The sequence below is a fragment of the Castor canadensis genome, chromosome 3 (assembly GCF_047511655.1).
Source record: "Castor canadensis chromosome 3, mCasCan1.hap1v2, whole genome shotgun sequence".
Lineage (NCBI taxonomy): Eukaryota > Metazoa > Chordata > Mammalia > Rodentia > Castoridae > Castor > Castor canadensis.
The window spans coordinates 52,801,112-52,819,336 of NC_133388.1; the positions used below are offsets into that span (position 1 = coordinate 52,801,112).

Sequence of the window (18,225 nt, forward strand, 5' to 3'; positions counted from 1 at the left end):
GGACTAGGGTGGGGTGAGCCAGGTGCTTTGCACAAAATGTATGGAGGACTTGCCCGATCCTAAAAGACACAGGCTTACTACATGGTAAGACACTGATGGTCATAACCTTTCACTTTGTAGACTAAGTCCCTGGAAGCTGTGATGGCAACCAGATGGCTTGGTGATCATAAGCAGTAACCCCTTCCCTGCTACCACTATTTATTTAATTACAGAGGAATAGATATCTAACACTGGTCATCATGATAATCTTTAAATATCCATGTCACAGACACTGTACTATCCAATTCAGAGTAAGGGAAGACTTTGACATACCTCCATTTGCCCTTTCTCTGTTGCAATCTGACAGTAAGGAAGTCTAAAGGATAATATAGCTACAGCAGGGCGTGGAAGCGTGGGAGGAAACCGAGAACCTTTACAAGGGATGCACCTGTTAGTAAAGAAAAAGTCCCACTATAAAAACTCTAAAATGTCACAAAATTGCTAAAGCCAACATGTTTCAAAGTTAGTAATGACGAACAGTAACATCTTTCCAATGGGTGGATTAGTAACACATAACAAATTACTTTTTGTAAAAAGTGTTACACCTGACTAGGTATAAAACTATCATTCGGTGTATTTATAAAATTTCAAAATCTCTTCTCACATTAGTTTTATTAAGTAATAATCACTAAAAGCTAAGCCAGTTCTCTTTGTATTTTCCTTAGCAAACCGCCTACTTTAAAAATAAGACAAATTGTGCCATAAACACTTATCACAGGATTCTTGTTATCGAGCAGATCACTCCCAAATAAATTCAGACAAAATATATTCACTTTCATTTATCAATTTGGGAACACTTGGTACCAATGGAAAGTGTTAAACTAGAGAAAAAGATAGTAAAATGTATAAACAGAAGTGCTTACTAGATATGACAGTGGAGCAGAAAGTCCGTTATTATTAAAAAGGTTACAATCCATCCAGCTGTTACATCAAAGGTTGCCTTATATGGCAGTAGTGAGGACTTTGTCTAAATCTTTTCTGGCTTGGATATGTAAGACATTCGATTTAATTAAAAAGCATTCATTAACCACAGAATGATATATTTATATACAATATTCTTTCAATTTATGTACTCCAAATGATTTAATAGAAAATTGCTAGGAAATCAAGATTGCACCATCGACAAATCTATTTTCATAAAGGCGTGTTACAAACACAATACTCTGCCAAAGTGCTTATTAATAGTCAAGCCTTTTTTCTTTTCTTTTCTTTTTTTTTTTGGTGGGACTAGGATTTGTGCTTGCCAGGAAGACACCCTACTGCTTGAGTCACACTCCAGGTCATTTTGATCTGGTTATTTTTGCCCAGGCTGGTCCAATCAGTTCCTTCCAATCTCAGTCTCCCAAGTAGCTAGGATTACAAGCGTGAGCCACCAGCTAAGTCAAGCCATTTTTGAAGAGAAATACTAAGAAGAAATTAGGCTGTTGGGTTTAAATTTGTTTTCATAAATACCTTCTAGTATTACTGAATACCTACTAGAGTAATTTAAAAGTGACAACTTAACTAAGGTACATTGTAGGCATGTATAGAAATGTCACAATGAAATCCTCCTATACTATAACTAATATATGTTAGTAATTTTTTTTGAAGGTATGGAACTCATTTAAGAACTTTCTTACAATTGTTGACTATTGATATGGTCCCCTTATCTACTCTCCAGCTGATGAGAAACTCCCTCCTCCCAAAAAGTAAGTGACAATACCTAGGAATGTTGTTCAAACTACATATATGCCCTTCCTGATGAGATGCGAACGCTTCTCCTTTTTTGTGACAATAAAAATAAAACATGTTTTAGAGTTCAATTTTTTGAACATATAATCTTATTTTCCTTTCTTCCTCCAACCCTTTTATTATTTTATTGAAATCAGCAGTTTTCAGCAGAGTCTGATGAGACAGTGTGAACACCTTGAATTTGAAAAACCTCTGTGGTAACTGCCATGCACTATTCACAACACCCACTGGTTTACTCCTTGGGCGAAATGAAAGAGACAGAACCCACGCATTCACAAAGAAGTACAATAACATACATAAAAACACATTCACAAAATTAGGACAAACACTAACTTTTGTCTAAACATTCTACTTGTCTATAAAATGACATCTTTCATTTAAAAACATTTCACAGCCCAAAACTTTATATGATTTAGCAAAAGTTATCACAAAAAACTTGAACTGAGGACTTTCTGTTAAATATCCCTCTCACTGAGGAATTAGAGGGAAAAATACACATTTTGACTGATAATCTGATGAGATTCACCTCATCAGGTGCTTAAACTATTTGTAGGAGAAAATATAAACCACAGTTGAATTCCTTTTTCAAATTGATCACAGAATCTGCTCTATTGTTAAAGGAAATGTTTAAAACTATCAAACTGCAGAAAACTGAGGTCAATGTTCAAACTTTATTTGATTTCTTCCCCAGTCAGCAAGTTTTGCTTTGTCTTCTGTGTTGGGACTCCATCTGTGTTTGAAAGAACTTTGCTCACACTTCTTTTTAAAGTACGTATTCAGAAGTAACATAATGATGTTTTACAAGCCTACCTCTTCCAGACTGCAAAGTTTATCTTTGTGTAGTACAGGAACACACTAGGGCGCCCAGTAAGCAGTTCAGTCAGGACACCACAGCAGGCAGTGTGACTGAGTCTGAGCTGTGTCCACTAAGCAACATGCCTTTCCAGAGGAGTATGTGGCTTGCTATCTTTACAACAAACACTGACAGCAGACAGAAGCATTAGAAATTTAAATAAATACAAGGATAAATTTCTTGATAGCAGATTGGTAAGTCTCATTAAACACAGAGGCAGGCTACTAAAAGAGATTACAGAATTTTCCTCCTTGTACTTCATCTCTACTGATAGTAGGAAATCAATCATCTCTAAATGTGTTTAAATATAAGCAAAGTAGGTATGAAAAGTGAAGTGGGAAGAAAAAAAAGTGCCCTAGAGCCAAGTATGGTGGCGAATACCTATAATCACAGCACTTGGGAAGTTGAAGCAGGATGATCTCAAATTTGAGACCAGCCTCAAACTTCTGAGAGTGTCTCAAAAAAAAAAAAAAAGAAAAAAAGAAAAAAAGAAAGGCAGGAGGGTAAAATAAATCTTTTCTGAAGGAGGTACCCGTGGCGGGGGGGCGGGTGGAGTTAATAAGGAAAGGATGAGGGTGAATATGGTGGATGTATTTTGTATTCATATATGAAAACAGAAGAAAGAATGAGATCTTGTTGAATTGTTCGGAGAAAGGGGAGGGAGGGAAGAGGGAGAATAATGGAGTAAATCTAACTAAGATATACCACACTATTATCCCCCTGTACAACTACTGTATGCTAATACAATTTTCAAATCTAATTACATAAATAGAAAAAAAGTAAATCAATCATACTGAATAGTTCAATTTCCAATCTCTGAAAAACATTTCTTTCAGAATAAAGGCAGTGAAAAAGGAAAACACCTTGAAATAATTTTTTTTTTTTGGACATACAGGGTCTTGCTAGTGGGCCTAGAACTCATGATCCTCCTGCCTCAGCCTCCCAAATGCTGGGTTTACAAGTGTGCACTGCAATGCCCAGCATAAATACATTTTCATAAACAGACTTTTTACTGTTGAAACACTTGAGTGTTTCAAATGTCTGCTGTATTAAGACTCTGCTAAGTAACTCAATTATTCTCCTAAAACAGACTGATCCTTAAGGAAGAAGTGCTTATTTGTGCAATGTATTTTTCAACTCAACTCCCATTGGTCCTTTATTTTAATGCACAAGACATAAGGTTTTTGCTACAAACTGGCTGTATTATCTCAAACAAGTTACTAACCCTTTAAGAACCTAAGTTTTGCCACGTATAGAAACAGAGGAGAGATGTTAAGTGTAAAGGCAGCAAGCATAGGAACTGGACCAGACGAAACCAGTAGTTGCTATATATATATTCATACATTTTCCAGTATTAGGGCTTGAACTCAGGGCCTTACACTTGCTAGGCAGGCGTTCTACCACTTGAGCCATTCCGTCAGCCCTTTTTTGAATTGGGTATTTTTGAGATAGGGTATCACTTTTGTTGCCAGGCTGGCCTCAAACCGCAATCCTTCTGATTTTTGCCTCCCAAGTAGCTAAGATTACAGGCATGAGCCACTGGCCAGAAGTAGGTACTATTCTTTTTAATCCCTTTTGGACTGCTGAGGTCTTAAAAGGGCCCGTGATGAATTCACTTAGGTACCATGAATTGTCCACACTGAATACAAAAATATTTTCTATTTTATGACCTAGAATATTTACATGCAGATGATGCAATTAATAAATACAAATTCCTAGGAAAATATAATTTTTAGGCCTTCATATAGAAGCTTCTGTTACTGTGAACAGAACTGTGCATGTACTGTTACTACATGTACAACTACTATCAGAGGAGGTCATGGAATAGCCATCCTTTAAAAAGGGCTCTTATATTTGAAAATGTCAGGAACCACTGGCCTAGACAATTTCTAAAACCCTCACAAGTCCAAAAGCTGTCATTTAGAGTCCATTATTTCTTTATCCATGTTGAATTTAACAGTTAAGTAGTACCAGCTATAATTATATAGCTTTTAGTGAGAGTTAAGAGTTAAAACTCTATAAATCTTACAGAAAGGCAGATAAGAAAAGAAAGCTAGTTGTATAAATTACTAGGAATATAAAAGTTGAGCTTGATAGAAGTACTTATTAAATTAAATGAAAAAACAAAATTACTCATGGTAAATGATTTCACAAACATCCTTAAGATAATGACATTCACTACCAAAATGAATCATCTTCACTTGAGTTAAGCATTAACACAGAATAGTAAAAACCCTCATGAGTTCAAACCATAACCCTCTATTAAGATAAAGTGAATTCTTTAATTACTAAATAATTTGACTTCTAGAAATGGACATGCAAGAAAGTCCTAAGAACCTACATCCTAAAGTCTGTGAAAAAGTTAATGTATTCTTTTGGTTTTTTTTTTTTTTTTTGGTGGGGCTGGGGTTTGAAGTCAGGGCTTCATGCTTACAAAGCAGGTGCTCTATTGATTGAGCCACACCTCCAGTCCATTTTGCTCTGGTTATTTTGGAGATGGAGTCTCATGAATCATTAGCCCAGGCTGGCCTCAAACCCTGATCTTTCCAATCTTAGCCTCCCAAGTAGCTAGGATTACAGACATGAGCCACCAGCACCCAGTTTAAAAACAAAGTTATTATATCCTTTATGATAGTAATTACTCCAATAATGGACTATCTGGAGACTTTATAAAGGCAAAATGTATGGAAGTAAGCAGCAATTCCTATATGATTCTATGCTAAGTTCATTTTGGCAATGTCTAAGAGGACTGTATTTTACCTTTTCAACAATGCCACAATGCCAACCACAGACTCCAAAAATATCCCTGTTCTTGCTTCATAAGCTGCCTAAAGAAGCCAAGAGCAGAATGAAGGAATTTCTGTCATCTTTCAACTTTTAAATTTACTTACATTTGTACCTATCTTCTTCCCTCTTCCTGTTTTAGCCCCCCCTCCCCTTTTCTTTTAAAGATTTCATCCTGTGCCATACAATGAAAAGAACTGAACACATGTTCATATAAAAACCTGCACTAGAAGCCAGGCATTGTAGTATGCATCTATAATCCCAGCACTCAGGAAGCTGAGGCACAAGAATCATGAACTCGAGGCCAGCATGAACTACATAGCAAAATCCTGTCTCAAAAAAAAAAAAAAAAAATTACCCGTTTCTTCTTTTTTTACATTGCTAATCTCACCGTCCTTACTAAATCTGTTGCCAAAAGACTAAAAATGCTGCAGAACTGTGACCAAGCTAAAAAATCCCTTTTTTGACTTCCCACCCTCCTTTAGGTACAACACCCACTCTCTACCCTCTTTCATAGCCCAACTTCTTGAAAAGAGTGGTCCACATATTCTACTTTCACCTCCCATGCCCTCCCCTATCTGGAATTTAATATTTTATCATGCTACTCACACTAGTTTTGTACGAGTTGTCAATTAACTTGACTTCTGGCCTTACATGCTTCAGTTTGTTGAATTGCTTTCATTTTTAAAAATTCAATTATTTACTTTTTGAATAATTAATATATTTACATGCTCAAAAAGTACAAAAAGGAACACGGACAAAAATCTTCTATACATCCACTGAGTTCATCTCTACCAGTTAACTACTACTAGTTTCCTTTCTACATTTCAGGAGTTCTCTTGCACATATAAGCAAACACAGCTATATATTCTTATTCTCTCCTCCTTTTTACACAAATGGTATTGATTTCACTTAACACATCTTGCAGATCTGTCCATACCATTACATGGTGTCCTCATTCCTTTTAGTAATAATTTTATTGAGGCACAATTCACATGGAATATACTTTAGTCATATTATATTAGTGTATTCACAGAGCTGTGCATTTTTTATCACTAATGCTAAGACATTTTCATCTCCCCAAAAGAAATCCCATACCCATGAATAGTTATTCCTGAGTCTCTGTTCTACTCTCTTCCCCACCCTTGGAAATCAGCAACACACTTTCCATCTGAACAGACAGCCTATTCTGGACATTTCATCTAAATGGAGCCATACAACATATGGCCTTATTCACCTGGTTTTTTTTGCTTAGCATAGTCTTCAAGGTTCATCCATACTTATGTATTAGTACTTTTACCTTTTTCTAAAAGTCCAGCAATACTGGATAGATTGCATTTTCTTATCCATTCACTTAGTGGACATTTGCATTATTTCCACTTTCTAGCTATTATAAATAAATCTACTATGAACATTCAGGTACAAGCTTTTTTTTTTTTGAGATAGAATGTTGCTATTTGCTATGTAGCCCAGGATGGACCTTGAACTCATGATCCTCTCGCTCAGCCAACTAAGTAATGGGATTACAGGTGTGCACCACACCTGGTTTCAAGTGCAATGCTTCTTTTTTTTTGGGGGGGGGGTGCAGTACTAAGTTGAACTAATTCACATCCACTCAGATGACTAATCAGAAAGACACACAGTAACAACTGGTAGGATGTGAAGAAATTAGACCCTAACTAGCACTGTTCCTGGGGATATAAAATGGTACTTTGGGGCTGTGAGTGTAGCTCAGTGGTATATGACCCAGCTGTTCCACTCCTAGGTACCTACGAAGATTATTGAATACATGTATGAACATGAATGGATGTGAATTAGTGTCTCTTTGTGGTTTTTATTTGTACTTACCTAATGACTAACAATGCTGACTATCTTATTTGCCAGGGAATATTTTTTTTGGAGAAATGCTGATTCAAATTGTTTGTCCATTTCTTAATTGGGTCATCTTTTTCTAAGCTATTAGAATTTTTTAGGCAAGAACTCTGGATACAAGGCCTTTACCACATAAATGATTTTATTTGCTCTTTTTAAAAGCTATATGGTATTCTAGGATATAGTTATACAATATATATATTTGGAAATATAGGTTTTCGATCTTTTGCTAATATTAATAACCCTACATGTAGGATACCTTTTAAATCACATCTCATATGTGCTAGTAGCAGTAATTTTCTAAGCTTTTATGTGTACACGAAGCCAGGCAATGGTAGTGCACACTGTAATCCCAGCACTTGGGAGACTAAAGCAGAAGGTCAGCCAGGAGTTCAAGGCTGCCCTGAGCTGTTTAACAAGACCCTGTCTCAAAAAGCAAACAAAAAATAATTATTTAGGGCTGTGGATATAGCTCAATAGCAGAGTGCTTGCTTGATATGCACAAGGCCCTATGTTCGATCTTCAGCACGGAGAAAAAAAAAGATCTCAGGGTATTGTTAAAATGCAGCTTCCTGATCCTGGTTATGCTGATACTGATGGTTCATGAATCACACTTTAAATAGCCAGCACTTGTGTACCTGTAGGTCAAATTCTAAAAGCAGAATGATAGGGTCAAAGGGTATATGCATGTCTAATTCTAGCAAACTGCCCTCCACAATGGACTGTATCAATTTACACTCTCATCAGCAATGCCTGACTCTGATTATGTCTCCAGTCTCATCAATCAGGAGGATTACCAAACTTTCTGCTTTTTTCTAATCTGATAAAGATTTAATAAAAAATTCTTTAGTTTTGGCTTGTATTTACATTAACTGAGCTTAATCATCTTTTCATATATTTGAGGGTCAATTGTATTTCCCTTCCTGACTATTGTGTCTGGCTTCAAATTGTCTTCATTAACAGCTTCTGTGATATAACACTCTTCAGGTGACTTTTTCATATCCCTTAGTTTATCCTTTTGCTAATTCAAAAGCTCCTACTCCAATATCTGACCTCTAAATGTTGGCATTTCTTAGGGTTGGTTCCTGAGACCTTTTTCTTCTCTTTCCTCCCTCTAAGTGATCACATTTATTATTATGAGTTTAAATACCTTATATATTCTGGTAATTCCCAAATCTTTATCTCCAGTCAAAATTTCTCCTTTGGATTTAAGTCTTACATTCTAATACATTCTTGAATCTTCATTTACTATAGCCATGTTCACACCCTTTCCATTCCTAAAGTATACAAGTTCTTTCTAACCTCAGGGCCTTTGTACATGCTGTTGATAGTACGTGGGACATGTTTTACTCCATTCTTCTATGACAGACTCCTTGGCCTCAAAGCTCTATTTTATTTAGTTTTATTTTACCTATTTACTTACTTACTTACAATACTGGGGATTAAACCCAAGGCCTCGCACATGCTAAGAAAATAACCTACCACTGGATTCCATGCTCACAGTGAGGCTCCATTTTAAATGCTACTTCTATTGAGAGTCTTTTATGATCACCCACCAAGGATCAAGTCAAATTAATTAGTGGAATTTAAAGTGGTAATTAATATTTTATTTGTTTCTGTTATCTGTCTCTCCAATCACATCATAAGCTTGATGAAAGCAGAGACCTCTTCATTCACCAACTACCTATTCTATGTTAACTAGCACTCTTTTAGACCAAGAGGATTTCAAGGGTGGGGGCATGGCTCAAACGGTAGAGCACCTGCCTAGCAAGTGTGAGGCCCTGAGTTTAAACCTTATTACTGCAAAAACAAGAGGATATCAAGCATCAAAAAAGCAGGAAATCTTTTTTTTTTTTTTTTTGGTTTAAGGCTCTTTCATTCTTTATTTTGTAGGGGAGAAAGGGGTGGCTGAGCTGGAGTCTTGCTATGTAGCCCAGACTGGCATTAACATCAGATTTTCAAAAAAGTAAATGACAAAAAGCAGGAAATCTTAAAGACAATATTGTGTCGAGTCTATATGATCAGAGAATTCCACACTTGTAGTCAACAATTAAATTTCTACTAGCCACCTCCCCTACTACAATAATTAAGCAAAAAAAAAAAAAAGCAGTGGAATATATATATATATATATATATATATATATATATATGTATATTAAATTCTAAATCATACTTTAAAATAAAAAGACTGTAATAAAAGACGAAACAGCATCTGAAGAGAACTCCTCTCCCTGTCTGACTGAAATGATGCTAAGGTCATACTGATAAACTTCTGCTCAACATATTTCAAGTAAATTAACTGGTGGAAAACTTCAAAGTGAATATAAACAAATTCCCAATTTATTTACTATGGAAAGCAAGTAAACAGACTAAGTAAGATGAAAGACAAATAACCTTAAAGAGCTTCATAGAAAAAAAATCAAAATACTTTTTTTCTTTTTCTTGGTGGTACTGGGGTTTGAACTCAGGGCCTCATGCTTGCAAGGCAAGCACTCTACTACCTGAGCCACTCTGCCAGCCCTTCTGGGTGATGTATGTATTTGTCATAGAGTCTTGCAAACTATTTGCCCAGGCTGGCTTTGAACTGAAATCCTCCCAATCTCCGCCTCTCGAATAGCTAGGATTACAGGGGTGAGCCACTGGCACCGTCTCAAAGTACTTTTTAAAAAAGAGTCATCTTTACACATTTTTTAATGGCCCACCTCAGTTGCTGGGAATTTTCATGGATACCAACCACCCAGTAGTGATCAGATTTTCCTTTGCAGTGTTCCCTTGTGTTGCATATAGGAGTCCATGTGTTGCCAAGTCCTCTGTTAAGCATTCGAACACAGCCTTCAGAATCCACATAACAGGGGGTACCTATATACCAACCAAAAAAATCACTTGGAGATATAGCTACATATTTGTTAAATAAATCTTATTTCAAAAATACATATCAAAGATTCAACTTCCATTAAAAAGAAGCAAAAACTGAAGATTACTTCCTGTAAAATTTCATAACTACATAACCACAGAGAGTAAGACCTAACTGAACAAACTTCAAGTGATATGACTAAAATTTACCCAAAAAAATTTGGAGGCTACTTAAAAAGCTAGACATTGATCTACCATTTGATCCAGCAATACCACTCTTGGGGATATACCCAAAAGACTGTGACACAGGTTACTCCAGAGGCACCTGTACACCCATGTTTATTGCAGCACTATTCACAATAGCCAAGTTATGGAAACAGCCAAGATGCCCCACTACTGACGAATGGATCAAGAAAATGTGGTATCTATACACAATGGAATTTTATGCAGCCATGAAGAAGAACGAAATGTTATCATTCGCTGATAAATGGATGGAATTGGAGAACATCATTCTGAGTGAGGTTAGCCTGGCCCAAAACACCAAAAATCGTATGTTTTCCCTCATATGTGGACATTAGATCAAAGGCAAACACAACAAGGGGACTGGACTTTGAGCACACGATAAAAGCGAGAGCACACAAGGGAGGGGTGAGGATAGGTAAGAAACCTAAAAAATTAGCAAGCATTTGTTGCCCTTAACGCAGAGAAACTAAAGCAGATACCTTAAAAGCAACTGAGGCCAATAGGAAAAGGGGACCAGGAACTACAGAAAAGGTTAGATCAAAAAGAATTAACCTAAAAGGTAACACACACGCACAGGAAATCAATGTGAGTCAAATAGCAAAAACCCTTGTTCCTTCCTATTATTGCTTATACTCTCTCTTCAACAAAATTAGAGATAAGGACAAAATAGTTTCTGCCAGGTATTGAGGGGGTGGGGGGAGAGGGAGGGGGCAGAGTGGGTGGTAAGGAAGGGGGTGGGGGCAGGGGGGAGAAATAACCCAAGCGTTGTATGCACATATGAATAATAAACCAATAAAAAAAAGTGCACATCAAAAAATAAATAAATAAAAAAGAGAAAAAGCTAATAGTTTCAGTGAAAACTATGCCACCTGCTGGAACATAACGATAATTACTTATAAGCCAATTTTAGTTTAAAAAAAAAATTTAAACATGCATCTGAAAATTTAAGAGAAATTTGATAAAATAACCAGAATGATATAAGGTGATGATGTAAACAAAAGTGACTTTAGACTCTTTCCCCTTCTTCTTTGATGGCCTCATCACTCCTAGGAAAACATTAAGCACCACTGCTCCCACCTCCTCTACTCCCCACCTCAGGAAGTACATGACAGTTATCTAATTACCACTTTTCTTAACTGTGGCTTCATACCCCTCTCACTTTGCAAACATCACTTTCTTCAGGGACTGGATCTGATTGATACTTGGGAAAAGAAAAAGCTACAGAAATTGAAGCTAAGAATGGTGACACTATTAACTAGTAGAAAACAAATCCATAAATGGCTGGTACTTTAAAGATAAATTGAGGGGTTTTTTTGGTGGGCCTGGGATTTTTGAACTTTAGACTCTGTGCTTGCAAAACAAGCACTCTAGCCACACCTCCAGTTCATTTTGCTCTGGTTACTTTTTGAAGATGGAGTCTCGCAAACTATTTACTGGGGCTAGCCTCAAACCTTAATCTTCCTGATCTCAGCTTCCCAAGTAGCCAGGATTACAGGTGAGCCACTAGTGCCCAGCTAAACCGAGGTTTTTTCCAATGATGTAAACAGGGCCCTTGAAAGAGGGTTAACAGGTGCTTTGTCTTTCAAATCACCTGTCATAAGCCCTATAAAAATGGGTGAACAACAGCACTGTCTAATAGGAACATCATGTGAGCCACAGATACCATTTTAAATTTTGTAGTGCTACTTTAAAAACAGGGGAAATTAATTTGTATAATATATTTTATTTAATTCAATATATCCAAAATATTATCATTTACTATTGATTACTATGTAATCAATGCAAAAGAATTACTACTTTTTATATATTTTTTCATACTGTCTTTAATGGCTCAATAGTCACATATAGACAGTAGTTATTCTTGTGGATAGTACAGCTCCAGAACATTCCTAATTTTTGTGTACAATCTGCTAGAAAACATACAACTTTACCGATGATTTAAATTTCCTCCTTAAATATCATTTCCTTTGTAAATTTTCTAATCAGAATTATCATGGGGAAATCTTGTACATGAAATAATGGCTACTTTGCCTAACAACTTCTAATAGTTCTACCAACATATTAAAATTCAGAAGTTTTGGAAAATACAGATGACTTATCTTTAAAGAAATTAATTAGGAATAAAACAATGAAATGATTTTCTTCTTGAAAATGTCTTTAACATGAAATAAATTTATCTTGCCTTCAGCTGAAAACCCAACCCAAGCAAGGTAGGATTTCCTTGTAAGAGGAAGAGGGTCACCATGCAGAATTTGTTTTTTCTTTTTCCCCAGCTCTAGTAGTTGAACTCCAAGGCATTGATCTCCATTAAATCCTGTACCTAAAGAGAAAATATAGGTATAAGTCAGATATTAAAGATTGTTCAGCATAATGTAGACTGCCTTATTTTCTGTGAACTAATTTTGTGATAAATCCTTAGGCTAACTAGCACTATTTTTATGATTAAACCACATGAGGCACTGTTCAGGTCTTAGAAGCAAAATATGTGACATGTACTATTTATATGAAGTGATCATTAATTAACTCAAGAAACACTTATAGAGAATTTACTATGTCATAGGCACTAGTCTAGGCAATAGGGCTCTGATGGTCAACAAAGTCACCGTTTTTAAGAAATTCATATTCGGGTAGGAGAAGACAAACTAAAAAACAAAAGAGCAAAAACTGCAACTAAAGAATAAAATAATAATGTGATAGAATACCAGAATGAGTGGTTACTGTACATTGATAGTAAGAGGTAGCCTTTTAAGTAAAATTTAAGCTGAGATATGAATTGCAAGTTTGAGCCAGCCATGCAAATGTTAAGAGGAGGGCACACTGTAGCAGACAAAGGGAACAGCTAATGGAAAGGCCCTGAGGCCCAAGAACACAAAGCGGTCACTGCAGCCAAAATTAGTAAGGAGAGAAAGTGGCAAGAGATGAGGTTGAAGAGGCAGGAAAAGGCCAGCTTATGCAGCGTCAGCATGACACCTTGCCAGCAATGACAGGTAGTATGTTATTCTAAAAGTGAAGGAAAGTAAGAAAAATTTGAGCAGAAGAGGGAGGTGATCTATGTTTTTAAAAGATCACCCAGGCAGCCAGGTAGAGAATAGAATCAGAAAGGCAAGAATTGAGCTAAAAGACTAATTAGGAGGCTATAAGCCTAAGACATGACATATGGATTGGACTGAGGTGGTAGTAGGAAACAAAGGAAGACAGATTTGGAAGGTGCTACTTCATAGAATTAAAAGGATGATATCATTTTTCTGATGGAGTTGATGTAGCTTGTAGTTTTCTGTCTTGAGTAACTGGATTGTTTATACGCTATTTACCAAACTGAGGAAACTATGTAAGAACCAAGTATGAAAGGAAAAAAAATTCAAAGGTTTTATTATGACAAAGTTAATTTTGGAATATCTGTTAAAACCCTATACAGATTTCAAGTGAGCAACTGGATGTGCAAATCTGAAGACATAATAACATAGAACTGGTCATATCAAATTAAAGTAATGAACACATATATTTAAAACCATGAATTTTGATAAAATGCCCTAGAGTAGTTCTGCAAACTGCATTTTTGACCCATGAGTCATAATAGTAATTTAGCATTGCAACCAGCATTAAAGAAAAATGGAATTTATAGTAAGTATTATCCATGAGACCTTTACTTCAGTTACACTTATAGACGTGTACAAAATAGCAATGCAGAATCTATTTTTTACTGTGGCTAAGCCCATCAAAATCCCTGACCTTCAGAGAGTACTAGAGAAGAAGGGCTAATTTCAACTAAAAGGTCAGCACAAAAGGAAGAGCCAACAAAAGAGGCAAAAAAGGAGTTGCCAGTGAGGAAGAAAAAAGAGAAGAATGACACAGAAGCCAAGAGAACAAAGTATTTTCAATGGAATTGTTTATGAACAAATCAGGGGACTAGAGGCGTGACTCAAGCAGTAGAGCACTTGCCTAGCAAGCACAAGGCCCTAAGTTCAAACCCCAAGTATGGGAGGGTGGGGACTGGAGGGGAATTATACTGATGCAAATACTAAATAAATGCAACAGGAGATATATAGTCCAAAACAAAAAGAGCAACAACAAAAAAACATAAGTGAGCTCCATTTTACTTCAGGTCACCATACAAACTACAAAAACCAACCTTTGTGATAAACAATACAAAGCTGTTCTCCGTGTCCTGCAATTGACACCACAGGCCCAGGAAGGCTGAAGACCTCTTTTTGAACACCTCCAACAGTAAATAACCGAAGGAGCAAGGCACTAGTGGCAGCAGCAGCCCATCCCTGACCAAGACAAATGGCTTCAATATCTTCATTCTGAGGCATATCTACTATCCACTCTTTGCTTGAATCCCATGAACTGAAGTGCAGACAGTGAAGCTTGCTAAAAAGTAAAAGAAGGCAGAAGCAATCCAACTTTTATATGGGGTATTTGATACATAACTAATCATGATACTTAGCAATAAAACTAATAGTTTATTTTTCTATTATATGCTACAAGCACAAGAATTGGTTTTAAATAATTTAACTTATTATGAACACCACCCTCCTACCCCGTGTATCTGTCTCTGGTGCAAGGGATAGACCCAATACCTTGAGCATGCTAGGTAATCTCTATGTACCACTAAACCATACTCCTAGCCCCATGAAATACCCTTAAAATGAACTATATTAAACCATTAAGTCCTGTTTTTGAAGAATGTTTAAAAGATACAGGAAAATGCTCAGAACATAATTTTAAATGCAAAAAGGCAGACTAAAAACAAGGGTGATTCTTATTATACAGGCATATAAAACTAGAATCCAAATTTCAAAAAGACAGAAGTATTAAAAAGTTCAATAGTTCTCTCATTGCAAAAGAAAAAAAAAGTTAACATGGAAGGACAAAGAAGATAAAGAAAAAAAAAATCACACATAGTACCACAAGCAAGACTACTAAACACTGCTAAATTTAATGTATTTCCAGTCTTTTTCCTTTGGGCATTTATATATATATATGCACACAAATAAATGTTAGTTATTGTCAAATACAAGTTCTTTTAAGCTTCAGAATACAAATGCCGTAAGAACTTGAAATCAGAGGTATTAGTGATTTTCTGAACAGTAATCTTAATATTCATTTTTTTAAAAAAGTTAATATTGTATAGAGCTGTGAAATGATATATGTAAGGAGAACAAAGAGGTATCTAAAATCAAAATCCCAGAAGGAAATATATGTTCTAGTTATGCAAGCTATTCTGAGTCAATGGTGATTTACTCACTTCTAAGTTACTGAATGGTGCTGGGGATGGAACTTTGGGCTTTGTACATTCTAGACAAGTGCTCTACCACTGAGCTACATCCCCAGCCAGTGATTTATTTTAAAAAAACTGATTTAATTAAAAATGAATTAAGTGCTGAGTTTATTCTACAATGTGTAAATTAGGACACCAATTAAAATGAACCAATATAATGTTTCTTAAACTTTAATATATACTCAATTACCTAAGACTGTGTTAAAAATGCAGATTCTGACTTAGAAGGGCTGGGGTGGGGTCTGAGATTCTGCATTTTCACCAAATTCCTAGGCACCCAACTCCCCTAGTTTGTGGACCATACTTTTTTAAAATTATTTTTGATGGTACTGGGGTTTGAATTCAGGGTGTCACGCTTGCTAGGCAGGTGCTCTACCACTTGAGTTCTCTGCCAGCATCAAGGGACCATATCTTATGAGCGGCAAGGAAGATTTTAATTTCAAATTACCTGATATAGTAAAATCCATCAAGTGTATCAAGAAAAGAGATTAAGAGAGGGGAATCTGGGTATAAATTCATAAAATGAGAAAAGTAATTCTCATTTTAAAATTTTAAAAAACATTCTGCAACCAATGCTTTTCTATCATGAATTTTTTCTCTATATTTATATATCTATAGATCTTACAATGAAACTCTTCATACACTTAGTGTCTGATGATAAAAAATGTAAATAAAAACTTTTTCAAAGAGAGGTCTCAAATCTAATCTATAGTAAAAAAAACCAAACAAACAAAAACACAAACCCAGATCAGTAGTTATCTAAAGCAGTTCTGAATTAACTACAAAAGATTTTGGGGAACTAAAAGATATTCTGTATCTTGATTACAGTGGTATGGCTTCCTGAGTATATATGCATCTGTTAACTCATCAAACTGTACACCTAAAATGGTTGTACTTTATGGTATAGAAATATACTTCAATAGAGGTAGGATTCATATAGAAAGATATCTAAAAGGATACATGCCAAACTGTTAACAGTAGTCATATCTGAGAACAGGATTGTGAAGGAAATTTTCATTTCCTTAAAATTCTGTGTTTTTCCAATGAACATGTATTAGTTATAACAGTGAAGATATCTCTCTTCTGTTATAAATGTCATGTCATTTTGACATGTAGCTAGAGAATGTTGAGAAGACAATGAGAGCAAAGCAGACATGTTCTGAGGGTGTGCTGTTTGATTCAAACACTTCCTTTTGAAGATTTATACTATAAAGATAGAGTTTTATCTAACAGTTCAACAGTGCCAAGTCTTCCTAACAATCTTGAATTTACCTTGCTAGTTCATCAGTGCTTTCACATGCCAACAAAATAGCTTCATGGGAAAGATCAGCTACTGTATAATTCAAAGTGTTTGGTAAGTGTGTTGCATGGTGTATGGAGGTGTCATGGAACTCCACATCTATGGCATTGTCTTGCTCATCATTATAGCAACGAATAATTCCAATAGAATTCCACACCTACAAACATACAAAATTAAATACAGGTCTGAGAAAAACTGAAGTTCCTAGAATCACTGGGCTACACTACTACAAATTATAAATACTGAAATTCAATCTTTATCATGGTTTAGGTTATATAAGCTGCCACAGCTCATAGAACTCTAGTTTTATACAGCAGTAGTATCTGAGCTACAATTACTAATTATTCTTTTCTTCATGAGAAGGTACAGATATACCTATTTAGTATACAAATGAAGTATTCAACATTTAAAAAAACAACATAATCATTACAAAAAAGTACTTACAATTGGCCTTTGAACAACTGAATCATTAAATTCCTCAAAAGAAACATTTCCAAACTTATAGATATGGAAGCAAATGACAACAGATCATTTTTCTGTTCCACCTAACAGTTTATAGCATAGGACAAATATATTTTTTAAGTCAACATAAATTGACATCATCTGGAAACCTTATCTTCCACCAATGTTAACTATAGGCTCACACTAGACTCTAGTGTTTCTAATAAAATCATTGTCAGTATAGTAATGTTAACTATTACTAAGAATAAAATACTGACACTAATGAAATATTACAATAAATCATTACCAATGACAGTCAAGTTTTATTATTGAACATCACTATTTACATAAAAATTTATGTCAGGCCTATATCTTTCAAAAAAGACCACAGGTAAAATCAGAAGTGGAAAACCTAAATAACCAACAAATAGAAATACTACTTTTTAAGCTCTCAAATTTAAAGCAAAAGGCTATTATTTTCATTCATCAATTCATTAATTCCTACTGCACTATTCCTACGATATCAGTGAAAAACAAAAATAAAAGGATAATGTCTATTCGCATTAAGCTCACATTCCAATGTGTGGAGAAAGTGGCACACAGTATTTTTTTATACTACTCCTCACCTTCTAATACATTATACTAGGAGTTGCCTTCTAAAAACATCTTCCAACAAGTAGTTGTTTTAGAATCAATATGTCTATATAAAAACAAATATAAGAAATAAGGTTTACAAGTATACTAAGAGATAGTACAAGACACAGTCATGTATATTTAGGTCTATTATGTCATTTTTGCAAAGCAGAATTTTATTTAACATGATTTTCA

At 35.4% G+C, this 18,225-nt stretch overlaps 1 protein-coding gene across 4 annotated transcripts in view; it reads right to left on the reverse strand.

The window, feature by feature from the left end:
• Wdhd1 (WD repeat and HMG-box DNA binding protein 1) overlaps positions 1 to 18,225 on the reverse strand; it is a 51,099-nt gene that overhangs the window by 14,846 nt on the left and 18,028 nt on the right. For all 4 annotated transcript variants that reach the window (XM_074067970.1, XM_074067972.1, XM_020175567.2 and 1 more), the window contains exons 12-16: positions 16,929 to 17,113; positions 14,505 to 14,746; positions 12,558 to 12,695; positions 9,982 to 10,138; positions 313 to 427 (exon numbers count right to left, since the gene is read on the reverse strand). In XM_074067970.1, the coding sequence (XP_073924071.1) occupies positions 313 to 427; positions 9,982 to 10,138; positions 12,558 to 12,695; positions 14,505 to 14,746; positions 16,929 to 17,113 (837 nt within the window). The remainder of the gene's footprint in view (positions 1 to 312; positions 428 to 9,981; positions 10,139 to 12,557; positions 12,696 to 14,504; positions 14,747 to 16,928; positions 17,114 to 18,225) is intronic.